Source organism: Salminus brasiliensis, chromosome 21 (genome assembly GCF_030463535.1).
Source record: "Salminus brasiliensis chromosome 21, fSalBra1.hap2, whole genome shotgun sequence".
In the NCBI taxonomy this organism is placed as follows: Eukaryota; Metazoa; Chordata; class Actinopteri; order Characiformes; family Bryconidae; genus Salminus; species Salminus brasiliensis.
The window spans coordinates 30,880,623-30,898,636 of record NC_132898.1 but is presented as its reverse complement, the minus strand read 5'-3'; the positions used below and the strand labels follow the sequence as shown (position 1 = coordinate 30,898,636).

Here is an 18,014-nt window from a genome sequence, read left to right as displayed (position 1 = left end):
AAAAATAAAAATGATAATAATAATTTAATTGATCAATTAAAGTAGTAATTTCTCTTAAAGAAATGCTATATAGACCATATAACCTTACACCCATACAGACTTGTATCTGCCAGCAGCACCTGCATTCAACCAGAGCAGCTCAACAGCCACGTTTCTTCAGCAGTCTCGTCTCTCAGGTCACACAGGCAAAAAAATCTATAATACATAGATTTATTTATATATTTATTTAAGGAGTGATGTTTCTTAGACTAAGCGTTAAATGAAGACCTTGATTTAAGCCCAATTTTAGTGTCCCGGACTGTCCGAAGAACCACTTTCAGTTTCCTGAGGAACCATCGCTCAGCCCGTTCCTCATGGACAGTCTCCTCCAGCTCACAGATGATGTTGGGTTTGCTGCCACAGCCACCTTCTTCAAATCCCACCAAAGGGTTCCTGTAGGATTCCTGTAAGGTTCCCAGAATGCATTGCTCACCACGCTGCTGTTCCAATCGCAGAATTACCGTACAGCGTCCTTCTGTCCTTGGTAGTCTGTCCTCGCCGTACAGTCCAACTTGCTGTACTTTGATATGGAGAATCCCTCACAAACTCAGCCAGAGCTGGAAAGTGATGAGCCACTCACCTTGCAGGAATGCTGTTGGCATAGCAACGCTTCATCACTTAGTTAGTTAGTACAAAACGGGTTGGTACGTTAATATTTTGTCTACTGACCTGAAATACCCACGCTGTTAAGGTTAGTATACAGTGTATATCTTATGGTATTAGTGTGTCGTGCGCAATTGGGACGCAGCCTTTGCTTATTGGTACAGCTAGTAAAAATCTGTGGGTTTGGATATTCATTATTAGGTATTATTAGGTGGGGTATTTGGATTGTGTGAATCAGACGGTAAAGGTAAGGTAATTGGGGTGATTATTATTATTTTTTTATTTTTTTAATTCTCCATCTACACCTTTTATTAAAACATTTATACAAACAAACAGTAAGCTAAGATTGCATTATTGCTTAACCAAATTATCATCATCAATAATAATAATAATAATAATAATAAATAAAATAAAATGTAGCACAACTCAACCGAGCACCGCACTGTTTACCTCTCCAACACACCCGAGAATCCGACAGGGGGCAGTGTGGGGCTAAGCTTGGCTTTTCCGGCCGGTGGAGACGCTGAGGAAGAGCCGTTTCGCTTGCTCTTCACGGCGGCAGTGATTCCCCTCGCTTTAAAATGACTAAAATGGAGCATTTAAATTCTTTCTTCGTTGAGAAATTATTGTCAGTCGCTGGAGAGATTTTTGAAGCCGTTAAAGAGGCCGTTTCTGAGTACCAGGGGGAGATAGAGCGCACTAAACAGGAGAACCGCCGGCTGCGGGACATACTGACCGAGATTAGCGTCAGCGCCAGCAGCGAGCTCAGAGCACCAGGTAACGGTGGCTGCCTAGTCTGTCAGTCCTTTAACTAACCAACTAACTACCTTTTCCTGTAGATATGATATAATACTGTCTATAAAACGCTTCAATTATATGATAAGCTCCAAAAAACGAGTGCGTTAGGACCTTCAGCGTGGCTGCTGTAGCTAGCCAGCCAGTCACGTGTTGCGTGTGTTGTGTTGGGCGACTGTGGGAACTGTAGGAGTTTAATAGGGAGCAGACTTCACTGATGGCAGCAATCTAGGAGGCTTTGTGATTGACCTGAAGCACTGTGAGCACACCTGGCCTGGGGATAATAGCTGAGTGAGGTCAGAAAGTGAGTGAGCCATTTAGTTTTTAGGTTTATTGGTTAACCTTAGTTGGCTAATCCATAAATCTGCATTGTAGAGTATTAGAGACAGCCTGTACTCCTCAGCAGCTGCCTGCCTCAGTGTCTGTGAGGGACTGTAAGATGTTTAACTTCTGACAAAACTGATAAAACAGTCATGAAGCCATTATAACATCATGGTTGAGGATCACTTGAATTAAGTGTGTTAAGACCAATTAGAACTTCTTATCTTAAGATAATGCACCAACCATATAACACCACCACCTACCATTGTGTTACAACAACATCATGTGGGAGACCAGGGTTCGATTCCCGGTCTGGGTGACTGGGTGCTGCGCTACACCAATAAGAGTCCTTGGGCCAGACTCCTAACACTACATTTGCCCACAACCTCTGTAAGTCGCTCTGGATAAGAGCGTCAGCTAAATGCCGTAAATGTAAATGTAAATAATGTCATGATTCAGTTTTTACCTCTCCTACGACTGTCTGTAGGCATCTGACAGACATGTGTAGAGAAGTTAGAGGTCCCAGCTATCCCAAAGGGCCTCAGTTTTATATGTAATATTGTTGATCATATTTTTGGCTTCCGCTTTACGTGACAACCCCCTGTATTTACCTCCCTGCAAAAATCATTCAGGCCAAGGCCTTCTCCATCCTTCTCCAGGCCTGCTTCCATCCACCACCTCCTTGGTGAACAGGACATCACATGAGAAACACTTTACTGATGATCTTATTTTCCACAGGACTGAGTTGTGATGTCTGGTTTATATGTCGTACGTTCAGGGTCCCATTTTTAATAGTTCCTCCAGAGAAACACTTGAAGTTATCTACAGTTAATGCCCTGTTTGCCTTTACCGTCTGAATTACTGTTGTGATTGGCTTTTTGTTAGACTCTTCTCTGCGGCAGGAAGACACGTCCCACTATAAATATGTAATATCATGGTAATTACATAAGCTTGAAGTTTTACTGCGTTTTCGCAGTAATAAAAACATATGTACTGTATTAAATGTCTTTTTTAAGAAATAAAGTTGTGGTTTGATTGGTTTGATTGTTTGTTGGGGGATTTACTTAATGTGTCCATTTGTTGTAAATATATAATTTGATAAGAAATTCTTCCATTGAAAGTTAAGATGATTATTGCCTTCTTCTGTGATCTGCTTTCTAGCAGGTACTCAACAGTCTTTCTAGTTTATTTTATTTATATATATATATATATATATATATATATATATATATATATATATATATATATATATATATAAACTAGAATATATAAATATTTAGTTTATATATATATAAACTAAAACGGGAAAAACCGACATCGCAATATATATATTTTTCAGCTGGTCCAGCATGTCCTGATATTAATAATGCACTCAATGCACCCGATATTGGTGTGAAATAAAAGACATTGGGCAAATGTAATCTGCCTCTGGTATTTATGTCATAGAAAATGAAAACTGCATGAATTTTCCTTTTGTATCAAACAGCAAAATAGTAAAAAATGTGACTATTATGGATGTGCACATTTCAACAATGATGGTGAGAGAATATATTATAAAGATCTCGAAACCCATATTCAAAAGAAATGAGTGTAATCTTACCTATGTTTATTATTTCAATACTTTATTATGCATTAATATGTTCGGGTTGGTTAATTGGATGTCCAAATTCATCAGAAAATCTGATAAAAATGTATACAAAACATATATGCAAATTAACGACAAGGGCGGAAACTCATACATGGTCAACAATCAAACATCTGACACTTGGTTTCTCTAAGATGAGAGAGCCTGCACCCTCAAGGCCACTGGAACAATAACTACCTGTAGCTTCTATCAGCTACATAAGCTAGGCCTGGAATCCTGGACGAAGAGCTAGGGAGTCGCAGAGCTACGACCTTGCACTGAGCTCAAAGGCCTCAAATTAACGAGTAACCTACATGGCATAGAAAACATGAGAAGATTACAGCTGCAACTGCAAGTACTGGTCCATTTGCCCCTCTGTTTACTGACCTTCTGTCTTCTACTACATTTACCTACAGATCTGCAGCCCAGTCACGCTGAGGGGTCTCCTGTTCAGCAAGACTCCAACCAAAGACCACTGGACTCGGATCCCTCAGTATTACAGCTGAAGCTCGAGCTCGCCACCATAAAGCAAGAAATTGAGTCGCAGCCGCCACTGAACGATGTGTCCGCAAGCAGTTCTCCGTGTGCAAAGAGTGTCCATGGTGAGGACTTTACATGTTTATCAGTTACACCAGTTATGGTTGAGAAAAAGGACCAGATGATCACTGTCAAACTAGAACAGCCCGACTCCCAGCTCACATGCTCCAACACTACGAACTCAATTGCTGTGCCTGCCGTCAGCCCGAGTAGAGATCTTATGGGAAATGAAACAGTTAAGCAAGGCCCCCCTGTTTGTCCTCATTGCGAAGAAACATTCGCTGACCCTTCTTTTCTGGCGTCACATCTGCAGAATCACGAAGACAGACCGCTTGATTGTAAGGTTTGCGGAAAGCCTTTCTCGAAATGCGCTTGCCTGTCGCAACATAAACAGGTCGTGCGGGAAAAGCGTAAAACCTACTGCTGCAAGCTGTGCGGGAAGTGTTACAGGCAGCCCCATTCCCTTACGATCCACTTTAGAAAGCACACAGGGGAAAAACCGTACTGCTGCAAATTCTGCGGAAAGACCTTCATTCAAAAAGGCCACTGTAACGAACACGAGAGGATCCACACTGGAGACAAGCGCTACACCTGTCCAATCTGTGGGAAACGCTTCGTTCAGTCCACTCCCCTCAAGTCCCACATGCGCAATAAGCATCGCAATCAGCTGCAGGTATTAGAAGGGCAAGACATACAAATTCAGCTGAAATCAGGGCACAAATGATCAGTGCTAGCTCATTTACAGTGGACTGTTTTTGAAGGTCTTACACTTTTCGGTCATGCTCTCAGTGAAACGAGAGAGTGAACACGGCAAATGGGGGTTTAATCAAATGTTGTGCATTTAAAAGACTAAATTCAGTTCAACTTTGTTGTTTCTTGTAGGCGAATTATAGCACAGACTACCTCTTGGTACTTTAAAATGTTTCGAAGTCTGATCCACAGTTACAGGAGGTTAAAAAAGAGGCCAATATTACAAAGAACAGATGACGTTAACAAAAATGTAGTTTCTGGTCTTAAACAAAGTCTGCGGCAATCTTCACAACGCCACCGGGCAGTTATTTCCAGCCATACGAGACCAGGGCTGAATTCACAAAAGCTTTTCTTGGAAAAACCTGATGAAGGTGATTAAAATAAACACTAAAAGGTTCATGAGAATGTTCTTTTAAATGCAGATCTCCAAAAAATCTTAAGAAGTTCTCAAATATTCTCATAAGAAAGTCTTATTTGGGCCAGTTGTAACAAACTGTATTTCACAGCTTATCATAAACAATGCGAAATAGCCTAATATTCAGTTCAAATCTCTAGAGAGAGCAAAACAGAGTCAAACTAAGCATTCAAACATTTTTAGTAAATAAAAGCTAGAAGTGACGCTAACAGTACTTTACCCTTTCGTCTCGTTAAATCATCGTTTTGTAATTGAACGTTTTGAACGGGCTATGTCTCCTGTTTAGATCAGGTCAGATCACATTCTCATCACAAACGAACCGCTCCAGACTTCGTTTGGGACCAGGCAGAGACCACCTCCTCCCAGAGGTCTCAGTGTGGTAGTTTTTGGTAGATAAAACGCAAAGAGCACAAATGAATTGCATTGTGGATGTCTGCTGGAGAAGGGGTCAAAAATAAGTGTCTAGTGTGTTTCTTTATTTCATAGCCCAGTGTTCCTGAACCCTGGTCCCTGTGGAGGCACCCTGCCCTGCAGATTTGAGTGGATTCCCAGCTCCCAATACACCTGATTCAACTAATCGGCTCATTAACAAGCCTTTCAGAGCTGTGGGGGTGGTGTTAAAGCAGGACGTCCACTGTAATGTGCGGGGCAGGATGCCTCCAGGACCTGGGTTAAGGGTCGAGGGTTTTTCATCTTTATTAAGAGTGCAAAAAGTGAAATATTAGTTTATTGTTTTTCTCGTTTTAATTATTTCCTTTGGAGGCGATTAGTTTTTCATTTCATGTTTCTACTATTCTGTCATATACCCTTCAGACACATGGACTAGCCATACAGATGGAGTGCTCCATGAACCACAAAACACCAGCCAGGGCCTACAGGACCCAGCACCCTCACTAATACAGGTGAAGCTCGAGCTGGCCACCATGCAAGAAAACACGGGTCCTCAACCGCAGTTGAGCGTGGAAAAACGAGCTGGTGGCCAAAAGCCACCTCAGTCTGTTTCGTGGAACGCTGTGGACGCGGAGGGACGGAAAGATGACCGTCTGCACGGAAACACCTTAATGATAATCAAGTTAGAACCATGTGATCCTGAGGAACCGCATCCGTCTGACACTCGGGTTCAAAGCAAAAATCATTCTGACTTCGTTGAACCTGAGCCGGCCATCTGTCCCAGTGTTCCCTGCAACCCGGCACGTGGTGACTTGCCCGATGCAGCAGCGCCTTCAGCTGAGAAATCGCTGAGCTGTGGCGTATGCGATAAACCATTAACAAGCGCCTGGTTACGGAAGAAGCACAGGATTACGTGTCCCAAAGAACGGCCGTACCGCTGCGACCTGTGTGGGAAGAGCTATGGTGACGTGCACGTGCTCAGATTGCACCTCAAAACCCACACCACTGAGAGACCCTTTCAGTGCCAGTCCTGTGGTAAAATGTACAAGAAGAAGAGTCATCTGAAGGACCACGAGAGGACCCACACCGGAGACAAGCGCTACAGCTGCTCTGCATGTGGAATGTGCTTCATTTGGACAAATCAGGTCAAGGTGCACATTCAGAATCACCACCGTGGTCAGCTAGCCACAGTGCTTAAGAAGGTAGTGCCTGTAAGGTAGATGTGAAATCCAAGTCATGAACATCAAATCAGCAAATCTGCATCATGGATTCTCTGCCTTTTAAGTCGGACCTTAATACGAATGATATAGAGGTGTTTTGGAAACCTCATAAATGGCACAATAAAGATTTTTATTCACTACACTGGATATTAAAAAATGGTGGTGTTATATCTGTACATCTGACTACAGTATATATATATCGCTGCTGTCCAAGAAAATCAATAAAATTGGTATTTCCATTTCCATTTTTTCTCCATGGTTCGAACCCTGTCGGGTTCCCTGCTTCTGTACAGTGATTGAGTAATTCTGGATGAATGGATCATTTCGGAGATACGTGTTTTTCATTGGACAGCGACGATATCTTGGTCATGCACTCTTAAAAGTAAAGATACTACACATAGTTAATTGAGCAATGCAATGGGAGAAAACCCGTGTTCTGCAGTTTTTACTGAAGATGCACTGATACCACTTTTTCCTTTCCGATACCGATACCAGATTTTCTAGTATCTGCTTTATACGCTTGCCAACAAATTTTTGTGGACAACTTTTTATTTATTAGGAGAAGAAGACAGTAGATGACAGTATTGTAAGGGTGTGCATGATAAGATAAGATAAGATAGTCCTTTATTAGTCCCGCAGTGGGGAAATTCCCAGTGTAACAGCAGAAAGGGATAGCAGGACACTCAGTTACAAACATTTAGATAAATAATTTACACTATATACACAATATTAATAAGAATTAAAAAAACAATAAACAATATTATTTACAGCAAAAGACTCTTAATTGCACATGGGGGGGGGGGGGGGTATTGCACATAGTATTCCCTGAACATGAACATGTGTGTGTAGTAAAGTGTGTGTGTATGTGGTCCGCTGGGAGCAGTGCTGGTTGTGTAGTCTGACGGCAGCAGGAAGGAAGGACCTGCGATACCCCTCCCTCACACACTTGGGGTGAAGCAGCCGGTCACTAAAGGAGCTGCCCAGTGCTGCCAGAGTCTCATGCATGGGATGGGAGCTGTTCTCCAGCATGGATGCCAGCTTGGCTGTCATCCTCCTGTCTCCCACCACCTGCACTGGGTCTAAGAAGCACCCCAGGACAGAGCCGGCCCTCTTTATGAGTTTGTCCAGTCTCTTCTTATCTGCCGTCGAGATGCTACTGCCCCAGCAGACCACTCCATAAAAGATGGCAGATGCCACCACTGTGTCGAAGTGGTGATATTGCAAGCAAAAGAAAATAAAAATAAACAACTATACAAAGAATATCAATGATAATAGAAAAAAATACAAATTTTGTTATATAGGTTTTCTATAATAATTCTACAATAATTGATCCTGTCAGTGATTTTACCTGATGCCCCCGACAGTCTAGTGTATAATCTCTGATGTATTGCAATCGACAAAGTATTCAATTCAGCTTTATTGTCATTATACTAATACAGGGTTGTACAGTACAGTGTAGCACTGTTAGGCTAAGTTTCCAGTGCAGAATAGGTAAGGACGTGGTGCAACAGGACAATAGACAAGACATGTTGCATAAATAACAAAAGTACAAAAGACAATAAATACAGTAAATGCATAAAAATACAAATATTAGGCCCTGTCCACACGTTTCCTTTTAATTAGAGATTAGAGATCCTTTTTTGGTGATCTTTCCATACACAAAAATGCTTGCATCAGCATGCTAACCCTCTATGGGGTGATAGTACCTTTTTGGGTTTAATCCCAAATTAGACACTACTCCCTATGAAGTGTACTATGTAAGTAATCAAATTACCCATGCTGACTCTAAACAGAGAATTATATTCCTGTAATTGAACCATTTAAATGTATTCATATATGTGTGGACGTTGTAGTTCTATGACTTATGTAGTTTTTTATGGCATTTAGCTGAAGCTCTTATCCAGAGTGACTTACAAGGTTACTCGTATTACAGAGGAGGGTCAGTGTAGTGTTGGGAGTCTTGCCCAAGGACACTATGTAGGGAGTAAGGAGGTATTTGAGATTGAGCTGTTATAGTTATAGTATAGAGTTTTTTTAGAAAACTTAATATTCAGTGACCAAAATAAAAAGCGTTTTCACAAAGACAGCAACCTCATTTAAAAAACTGAATTATCCGGATACATGTGAACAGGGCATAGGAGATCCAGGTTTTATCAATTTAAACTGCAATACAATGATAAAATAATTGTTAATGACTAAGCAACCTGAAAATATACATATTAATTTATTATATGAAATATAATAAATATAATTATACATATTAATATATTTAATTTACATTAAATATAATAATTTAAATACTTCCAAAGCTTCATTATGAATGTGTGAATCCAGTTGATATATTATGCTTCAGGATCTCTGTAAAAAAAACATCACCACCCTGTTACTACTGCTGTCTTTACGTTGTGTAGGAATTATGGTGTTAATGAGTTTCTGAGTTAATAATTAATTAATTTTAAGTTTAAAAGTAAAAAAAAAATTTAAAAAGTGAATTGATTAACCTAGAATTTGAATAAAAAATAAATAAATATAAAAAATGGATTTTCACTTGCTATCGATGGATAATTGGGATCCAAATAAAATAATAAAGGGCTAAAAAAAAATAATTAGCACTAAATAAAATACACTGTACAGAGGGGAGGAGGGGGGCAACTCGGCTGGCTAACGAGTAGCATGATAGCTAATATAACCCAAGGGGGATCAGCTCGACGGGCGCTCCGGCCGCTAGGGGGCGCTTGTGCGCATCGCCCTGTTTTAACTCGGGGAGAAGAGGCTGGAGAGGAGGCTGGAGAGGAGGCGAGGTCGGCGGCGCGACTGCGGGGCAACATGACCAAACTAGACGCCTTTAGCCGGTTCCTGCAGGAGCGTTTAATCGGCGTCGCTGAAGAAATATTTCAGGCTGTTCAGGAAATCGTCTCCGAGCAGCAGGATGAAATAAAACAGGCCAGGGAGGAGATCCGGTTCCTCAGGAGAGTGCTGGCTGAAGCTAGCGTAAACAAGGAAGCAGGTAAACATGTGCTGACTTAGCCTAGTTAGCTCCTCTGTAGCCAGTTCTCCTCGCAGATACGTGTCTTTGCTAGCTAAATAAGCTCTGGAGGAGCCATATGTTGAGGTGTGTAGCAGTAATGTTAGTAGTAATATCTAAAAAGCCTTGTTTCTAGATCGTTACCAGCAAAATAAAGGGATTTAAACCCTCCCCCGTTCATCAAGCTTGCTCTCAGATGGTCTAAGCTGGCCTTTGAGGGTTGCACAAGCTAGTGGTGGTGGTGAAGACTTGCTATGTTTGTGGACACCCCTGTAATAAATGCATTGAGCTACTTGAAGTTGCACCCATTGCTGACTCCCACCCAGACAGACACACACAGCTTGTCTACCCATGTGGAGAAAGGCTGCCAAGAGAATAGGACTCTCTGGAGCAGATCAACATGAACCTGTTGGCACCATGCTGCCTGATAATGCCAGATGTGGGCTGGAGGGGTAGAAGTGGAGCTGGGGAACGTCCAGTGTTCTCTGGATTGATGGTTGATGCTTCATCCGATGCTTTTGGGATGAGAGAGAAACAGTAAATTAGGTGTCTCAATACTTTTGTCCACCTACTGTACCCCAAGCAGCATGGTTAACCAACTTTTGGGGTTTTGAGGTCGATGGATTTGCTGGATGGTCAAGTTGGTGATAATGATGGAGCAGCTTGGTAACGCTCTTGACTCATGCTCGTGATTGGCACATTGCACTGACATCGGAAGAAGTGTCCCAACTGGTTCACTAGAGACAGAGATTAAGGTAAATTAGTGTGGTGCTCTCATCAGTCTGTGTCAGCCTGGTTCTCATCCTGCATCCTGCTTTTCCCTCAGACACTCAGGCCAGCCAGCCAGCAGAACCCGAACAGCAGAAACCCAGGGACGAACCACTGAACTCCGAACCGTCGTTAATTCAGGTGAAGCTGGAGGTTTGCGCCGTTCAGCAGGATGCCGAGCCGCAGCTCTTGAACGATGCCTCGACATGCAGCTCCACCCCCCCTGTGAAGAAAGTTGCGCCCCCTCCGAGAGTTGCGCCGCGCTGCCCCCCGAGAACAAAAGAGCACGAAGCTCTGCAGATGAATTCCTATATCGCAATCAACCTAGTGCCTTGTGACGCCCAGCTCATGTCTAACTCCGCTGCGATGCTAAGTCAGAGCGTAAGTGCTGCTCGCGTGGAAGGTATAAAGGTGGAGGACACCCATTCTTGTCCCTACTGTAGCACGACTTTCGGTGACCTTTCTCAGCTGGCGTCACACTTGGAATGTCACAATTGCACTGACCCTTACCTTTGCCAGATCTGTGGCAGGCATTTCAAAAAACGGGTGACCTGGAAGAACCATATGATTGTGCACCAGGGACTCCGGCCGTTCCGCTGCAAGTTTTGCAATAAGGGCTTCAATCAGAAAGGTCACCTGAAGGAGCATGAAAGGATCCACACAGGCGAAAAACCTTTCGGCTGCTCGGTGTGTGGGCAGCGCTTCACCCAGTTCAATCATGTCCGGGCACACGTTCGCAAAAACCATCAGGATCAACTACAGGCAGTGGAAAAGCTGAAAACACAGGATATGATGACGTAACAACATGGTGGATTTGTTCAGTGGGCTTCGGGCTTCAGAACGCCAATCAAATTAGCATGCTTTAACTCTTACTCCAGATGTGGTTTAGGAGCAAAGAAGCTAGGCTAATGTAGCTAATGAACATCAGAGGCCTTAGACTGTCACCACTCGCCCAAAATACACGCCCAAAAATGCCTCTCCATTTGCAGTAAAGGCCTGGTCCTCAAAAATCCCTCCATTTCGGTGCTGTTAGCATGCTAACTAGCTTAGTAACCAACTATAAACAATTGAGAACTGCTTTGGCTAGAAGCTAACTTAGCAGTTAGCCACCTGGCTAACGCAGCAACCTTGAAGATACTCCCGCCATGTCAGCATTTACTCAGGTTTAGATGAAAACTATGTTCAGCAGTGGTGAGTTCTTCTCCACTAATGCGCTAATTAGCATGTTAACTAACTCTGTTGCCACAAAACAGCCATAACATTACCACCACCTCCTTAATATTGAGTACCCCACATTGAGTGCCACAACAGATCTGACCATTCGAGGCCCCTAAAGACCTCTGAAGGCGTCCTGCTTAGCGTTGGATCCTTTAAGTCCTGGAAGTTGCAAGGTGGGTGGTGCTCTCCTTGAGCATTGGAGAGCCTTAGGTGCCCATGTCCCTGTCTCTGTGTTGAAAGAAGTCCGTCACAGTAAGGATTGGTGACCGTCTAAGTCCAGTATTTCCTTTAGTAGCAACGTTAGCCTAACATCTCCCCTTCTCAACTGAAGGAGCCCAGCATCAGACATCGAGAGGTCTATGCGGAATGGCTGCACCGGGGCTGAGCAATTACTCGTGTTGCCCTGATCCTGGCAAATGACTGGTTGTGTGCTGGGAGATATGGAGATATGAGATATTTGTTTAATGCGGCGTGTATGTAGACGGTTTTGGCTGTGCTCTGGGCGTCACATCTGGCTGTTTATTTAGCGAACAGTCGGAGGTAAACAGTCGTGAACAGCTCATGAACGTCAGACGTGTTTTCTGTCTGTCTGTAGTTTATGGCCTGGAATAGAGGACAGATTGTGGGTTTGATCAAGTTGACTCGTGGACTTGTGCTCTGACTGCTTGTGATGCATAACTCGGACGTTTGCACACCTGACCGAATGTATTTTTCATCATTTTACCGATATTTTAATGTAAAGGTTTGAGCTCAAATGTTTGAATGTTGTTTTTGAGACGCATTTTAATGCAGTAAGGCCCAAAAGTCTGAGAGCTGGAGTGAACATGCTTTGATTTAGCCTTTTTTCCACCTGATTTTATACATTTTTGGGGTTACAAAATCTTATTTTTTATATATATAAACATGAATTTCTTTTTCTTTTTGGGGGCTTTAAAGACCTTGTGGGCTTTAAACCTCATGGAACGTTTTGTCTCTATAGAAGTGAGGACCGTATCATGGTCAACACTTCCAAATGTGCTTAAATTTGAATATTTACCTAAAATTTCTTCTTTATTTTACTTTAACTTCTGTTTTTTTGTTTTTTATCTCTAAAAGTTTCTGATCTTTATTTTTCTAGCTTTAAATAAAACACAGCATGTTTCAAAGTGTTCTCAGAGGTTTTGTCGTCACTGTATGAATAGTGAAATTATACAAAAATATATTGAAAAACATCCAAAACTGCAGAGAACTTCTTTGTATTCCAAGTCTTTTTAAAGCATTTCTGTTGGTCCATTCATCCAGAATTAGTCGCACAGTGTACAGAGCAGCTACAGAGAGGCGTTTTATCATCGAACAGCCGCAATATTTAGATGTCCATGGAGCCAACGATATGTATGTAGCATATTCATCAGGAGCTTCTTCAGTCCTGTTGGAAGGGCATCTTCATAAAGCTCAGCAAGAGCCTGTAAAGCTTCTCCAAGACACACAGGAGGGACCCAAGAGTTTCTTAATGGCCCAAATTCATGTTATTTCATAGCTGTGATGTGTTCCCTGTTCTAAAATACAGAAAATAATAAAAATGTAGAAACCTATTCTTGGAGTTGCTGTGTCCAGACTTCACACTACACTGAAGGAGTCCTTGGGGTGCTCCCACTCAAAAGGTAAAGGTGCACGTATTTGTCACTGTACAGCGAAATGTAAACCCATCCGGTAGTGAACACACACACACACACATGTGTTAGGGACAGTGAGTACACACACACACCCAGAGCGGTGGGCAGCCAACTCCAGCGCCCGGGGAGCAGAGAGGGTAAAGGGCCTTGCTCAAGGGCCCAACAGTGGCAGCTTGCCGAACCCGGGAATCGAACCCACAACCCTGTTATCGATATCCCGGCGCTCTAACCGCTGAGCCACCACTGCCCAGTGCACAGTGAGTACACCGCACTGCACTCACCTGCCTGTGTAACACGGTTCAGATGGAAGCTCTGGATACGAGCATCAGCCAACTGCTGTAAATGTGCAGAATTGCACCTACTGGATTTCCATTTCACCGGCCTGACCTTTATAAAGAAAATGCTTCTTCCTCATAAGATAAGATAGTCCTTTATTAGTCCCGCAGTGGGGAAATTCCCAGTGTAACAGCAGAAAGGGTTAGCAAAAATTTGGATAAATAATTTACACTATAAGTAAATACATTTTATGTTATTCCTTTTTATGTTATTCCATTTTGTCTTACCTGATATCTTTCAACATAATAAGATACTTGGAACTTATCTGCTCAAATCCTATAAATAAACCTTGTTCTTGTGATGTTGGTGGTGGCAATGTTGGTGTCCTGAACACTGCATAGTGATTTTCTAGGCACTTTTATTCTGCATTAGTGTATACCATTACACAGCCTCTGTGTTCAAACTCTCAGTATAATACATTTCATATATATATTTCTTTAAATTTTTGGACATTTGTCAATCATTAATAATCAAACTTAACATTAAATAAATACATAAAAAAAATAATAATAAAAAAATAATTGCCAGACTATTATTTTGAAGAGTACAAGCGACTACGACCGGAAGTGCATTCACGCTTGTTATGACCCTTTGGTCAATAAGAGGGTTTCTTCGTTTTATTTGTGGAAAAAAACAAACATTTGCTAAACTTCTAAATCAGAGGTTTACGTTCTTATTTAAGAAAGATCTTTTTTTCGTAATAGTTTGGTAAAAAGTTGTTGGAATGGCTAAGCTGGAGTTTCTGAGCTGCTTCTTTAAGGAGCGCCTGATCGCAGCAGCTGGGGAGATCTTTCAGGTGGTTAAAGAGACGATTTGTGAATATCAGGAGGAGATAGACCGAGCACAGCAGGAGAACCGCTACCTCAGGGAAATGCTGGTGAGCATCAACACCAGAGGAGAAGAGCGACGAGGTAACGACCTGCAGGGAGCTGGAGCTCGCGCTAGTGCTAGTCAGCTAACCTAGCTGCAGCTGGATAATAGGGGGGTTCAGGGGGCAGTCAGGGGGACTAGCACTAGGTTAGGACAGGTCATGGTGTCCAGAGCATCTGGAGGTTCTCTGGAGGTTCTCTGGAGGTTCTCTGGAGGCTCTGGAGGTTCTCTGGGGGCTCTCTGGAGGCTCTCTGGAGGCTCTCTGGAGGCTCTCTGGAGGCTCTCTGGAGGCTCTCTGGAGGTTCTCTGGAGGCTCTCTGGGGGCTCTCTGGAGGCTCTCTGAAGGCTCTCTGGAGGTTCTCTGGAGGCGCTCTGGAGGCTCTCTGGAGGCGCTCTGGAGGCTCTCTGGAGGTTCTCTGGAGGCTCTCTGGAGGCTCTCTGGAGGTTCTCTGGAGGTTCTCTGGAGGCTCTCTGGAGGTTCTCTGGAGGCTCTCTGGAGGTTCTCTGGAGGCTCTGGGGCCTCTCTGGAGGTTCTCTGGGGGCTCTCTGGGGGCTCTCTGGAGGTTCTCCGGGGGCTCTCTGGAGGCTCTCTGGAGGTTCTCTGGGGGCTCTCTGGAGGTTCTCTGGGGGCTCTCTGGAGGCTCTCTGGAGGTTCTCTGGAGGCTCTGGGGGCTCTCTGGAGGCTCTCTGGAGGTTCTCTGAGGGCTCTCTGGAGGCTCTCCTAAGCTCTGACAGCATGCTGACAACGTGAAGAAGCAGCTAGCTGAGAAGCCCCTGTGAAAGAGAGAAAGACCCCCTAATATGATCTTATATTGTGCACAGATGAAAGTTGCATTGCCAGGAAGTCATAATACCACCATAATGACGTCATGACAGCCCTTTGAAGACTGTAAACAGCACCACCTTTTGTCAACATTGTAAACAAACAAACAAACAAGGAAAAAAAGAAGAGACCACCCTACATTATCAGTATCTCTGATTTTACAATCTATACAATAACATTTCACTGTATTTCATAAACCATGGACAAATCTTTTACTACATTTTTACTAAATGGTCGTAACAAATAAACAGAATATATATTATATATATATATATATATATGAAATGCAAATATGATTTATTTCCAATAATAATTAGTGTCCGTTCACAATTTCATGTACAGGAAGACTTGTAAATACTGTGGGGAAAAAATACTGTCAAATTAATTACAAGTTTAAAAGTAACTCTTAAGAAATATCTGTCTTAATAAAGTCAAGTTCGCCAATGATGCAGCTTTAGAAGTATGAGAAGATGTTTAACTACATAAAAAAGTTATATTTCACTTTAGGTTAGTTGTGCCCCCAGTGTGTGATACCTCCAAACGTAATTATCTTAAATAATAGTCCAGTTTATACTTAAAATACTTAAAAAATAATATTTACAGTAATGGTATGAAGGGCACATACACCCATTATAGTCATCATAGCAATTTTGGGCTTTCACAAACAGTTTCTGGGGTCGAATGGGTAACGCTGTACTTGCTGTTAAACATGGTGGTGGTAGCCACGACCCCAAACAAACATCATAGATGGTTGTGGAATGTTGATGACCTTAAGCCTGTTGAAAATACTGCATGTGGACTGTGCTTAAACGGGTCTGTTGCTTTTCACCAATTCAAAATTAAGTGTTCAAGATGCAACCTGTTAAGGGACATTTAATCAGATCTTAGTTTTGATCCTGTGTTGAATTCAGAAAACCCCAAAATGAAAACTTGGAAATCAAATTCATATTTTTTCTAGTAAAGATTTGTGTTGTCCTTCATTCCAGCCCAGAAAAAGATCGGTTTAAAGAAATCACTGAAAGCCCAATATTGCCAATGACATTCCTGAGTGTATGTAAACTATTGACCCCAATTGAATGTAGTGAAGTAGGCTTTTTCCACCCCTGGTTAATGAACGAATCAAAGTTTGGTCCAGTGGTCCAAAGGATTAAAGGCGCTGCCACTATGACCCAGGGATTGTTGGTTCATGCTGTTTGCCATCAGCAGCCGGAGTCCCAGAGAGCACAATTGGCCTTGCTCTTCCATAGGTGGGTTTATGGCCCTTCCTAGTATGGCTGTCGAGTGATTGGGTAATTGACCATCGAAATGGGGCAAAATATAGAAAGAAATTAATAACTAAAACCTTTTTAAAGATTATTTGATGTGATTTTAGATTCTGTGGAAAATCTGAACTTGCTTTGATTTGCGCTAATTTCTGTCTTCTGCTCAGTTCCCCCGGACATACAGCCCTGTCCTGCAGAGGACAGCAAGACCAACCAAGGCCCACACGACTCAGAACCCATGATACAAGTGAAGTTGGAGCTTTGCGCTGTACAGCAGAACCTAGAACCACAACAGCCGTTAACTCCTGGCCACAATCAAGACCCAATGTCCTGTCTCCCGGGGAAATCTATGGACATAGAGGAGAGGGAGTGCAATGGTCTGCCTATAGATCCAATCTCAGTCAAAGCAGAGCTGTGCGATTCCCAAGCCGCCTGCTCCGAGAACTCGGACCTGTCCGCAGCGCAGCGGGAACAAGAAGGCATCGATTACTTTGAGGTTGACGAGGACGACCTGGGCGCGCGTTCAGGGTATAGACTTTTTAATGCCCTCCCTGATCGGCCCTCGCACTCGCAAAGCGACCTCGCGGACAATCTGTTTTACTGTAAGGTTTGCAACAAGCCTTTCAAAACGTACCTGTGGCTGGAGAAGCACGTGGTGAGTCACAACAACGAGGAGCGGCACGTCTGCGGCGTTTGCGGCAAGCGCTTCAAGCAGATGCAGACGCTGGAGAGTCACATAAACAATCACACGAGGGAGAAGCCGTACTGCTGCCAGTTCTGTGGGAAGGGCTTCAGTCAGAAAAGTCACGTGAAGGACCACGAGAGAATCCACACAGGAGAAAAGCCCTTCATCTGCCCGATTTGTCAGCGGTGTTTCGTGCAGAGGAGTCAGCTAATGACTCACATTCATACTCATTCGTACATGATGAAGGACTTGTCAGATGGAAAACAGCGAAGGTGAAGAAACGACTATCCTGCCTGCAGGAGCGTCCAATCAAATTGCTGTATTTGTGCCCTCAATTCTATTTATTTCGTATCTTCTGCCAGCACCTTGGAATCGATCCGTTCTGCAGATATCAGAAGGCTTTTCACAACCCTTGAGTTTGTTTTGTGTACTGATGTTTCTTGCCACACGCCGCCATATTAAACGTCAAACTGAAAGAGCTGTCTTCAGGTTTGATTGCAGACGAGACTGACCACTTTTATAATTAGGGCTGGGCTGTATATCGCAAATATCAATATTCAAAACTACTTTATACAAGATATTTTATAAAAAAAAATGATTTTCGTCAAATTGCACCTGCTACACAGGTTACTTTCCATATGCAATTCCAAAGAAATGACATGCCTGGGTTGTTTATGTGGA

At 42.9% G+C, this 18,014-nt stretch overlaps 3 protein-coding genes across 3 annotated transcripts; all 3 read left to right on the top strand.

Moving 5' to 3' along the window:
* Positions 1-36: 36 nt before the first annotated feature.
* On the top strand, positions 37-6,834 carry LOC140543012 (uncharacterized). Its single transcript, XM_072666011.1, has 3 exons — positions 37-1,419; positions 3,799-3,984; positions 5,898-6,834. Exons 1-3 carry the CDS (start codon positions 1,224-1,226, stop codon positions 6,692-6,694), a joined length of 1,179 nt encoding a protein of 392 aa, XP_072522112.1. The 5' UTR covers positions 37-1,223; the 3' UTR covers positions 6,695-6,834.
* A 2,644-nt stretch (positions 6,835-9,478) lies between these two features.
* Positions 9,479-13,286, top strand: LOC140543011 (uncharacterized). The gene is made up of 2 exons (XM_072666010.1): positions 9,479-9,701; positions 10,546-13,286. Exons 1-2 carry the CDS (start codon positions 9,521-9,523, stop codon positions 11,286-11,288), a joined length of 924 nt encoding a protein of 307 aa, XP_072522111.1. The 5' UTR covers positions 9,479-9,520; the 3' UTR covers positions 11,289-13,286.
* Positions 13,287-14,264: 978 nt separating this feature from the next.
* On the top strand, positions 14,265-17,809 carry LOC140543184 (uncharacterized). Its single transcript, XM_072666215.1, has 2 exons — positions 14,265-14,604; positions 16,816-17,809. The coding sequence occupies exons 1-2, from the start codon at positions 14,418-14,420 to the stop codon at positions 17,607-17,609; spliced, it is 981 nt and encodes a 326-aa protein (XP_072522316.1). The 5' UTR covers positions 14,265-14,417; the 3' UTR covers positions 17,610-17,809.
* Positions 17,810-18,014: the final 205 nt, after the last annotated feature.

Coding starts and splice junctions, on each gene's coding strand:
- LOC140543012 (XM_072666011.1), top strand. CDS start 1,224: ATGACTAAAATGGAGCATTTAAATTCTTTCTTCGTTGAGAAATTATTG. Junction 1,420..3,798: donor CAGCGAGCTCAGAGCACCAG/GTAACGGTGGCT, acceptor ATTTACCTACAG/ATCTGCAGCCCAGTCACGCT. Junction 3,985..5,897: donor GTGTGCAAAGAGTGTCCATG/GTGAGGACTTTA, acceptor TATACCCTTCAG/ACACATGGACTAGCCATACA.
- LOC140543184 (XM_072666215.1), top strand. CDS start 14,418: ATGGCTAAGCTGGAGTTTCTGAGCTGCTTCTTTAAGGAGCGCCTGATC. Junction 14,605..16,815: donor CAGAGGAGAAGAGCGACGAG/GTAACGACCTGC, acceptor TCTTCTGCTCAG/TTCCCCCGGACATACAGCCC.
- LOC140543011 (XM_072666010.1), top strand. CDS start 9,521: ATGACCAAACTAGACGCCTTTAGCCGGTTCCTGCAGGAGCGTTTAATC. Junction 9,702..10,545: donor TAGCGTAAACAAGGAAGCAG/GTAAACATGTGC, acceptor CTTTTCCCTCAG/ACACTCAGGCCAGCCAGCCA.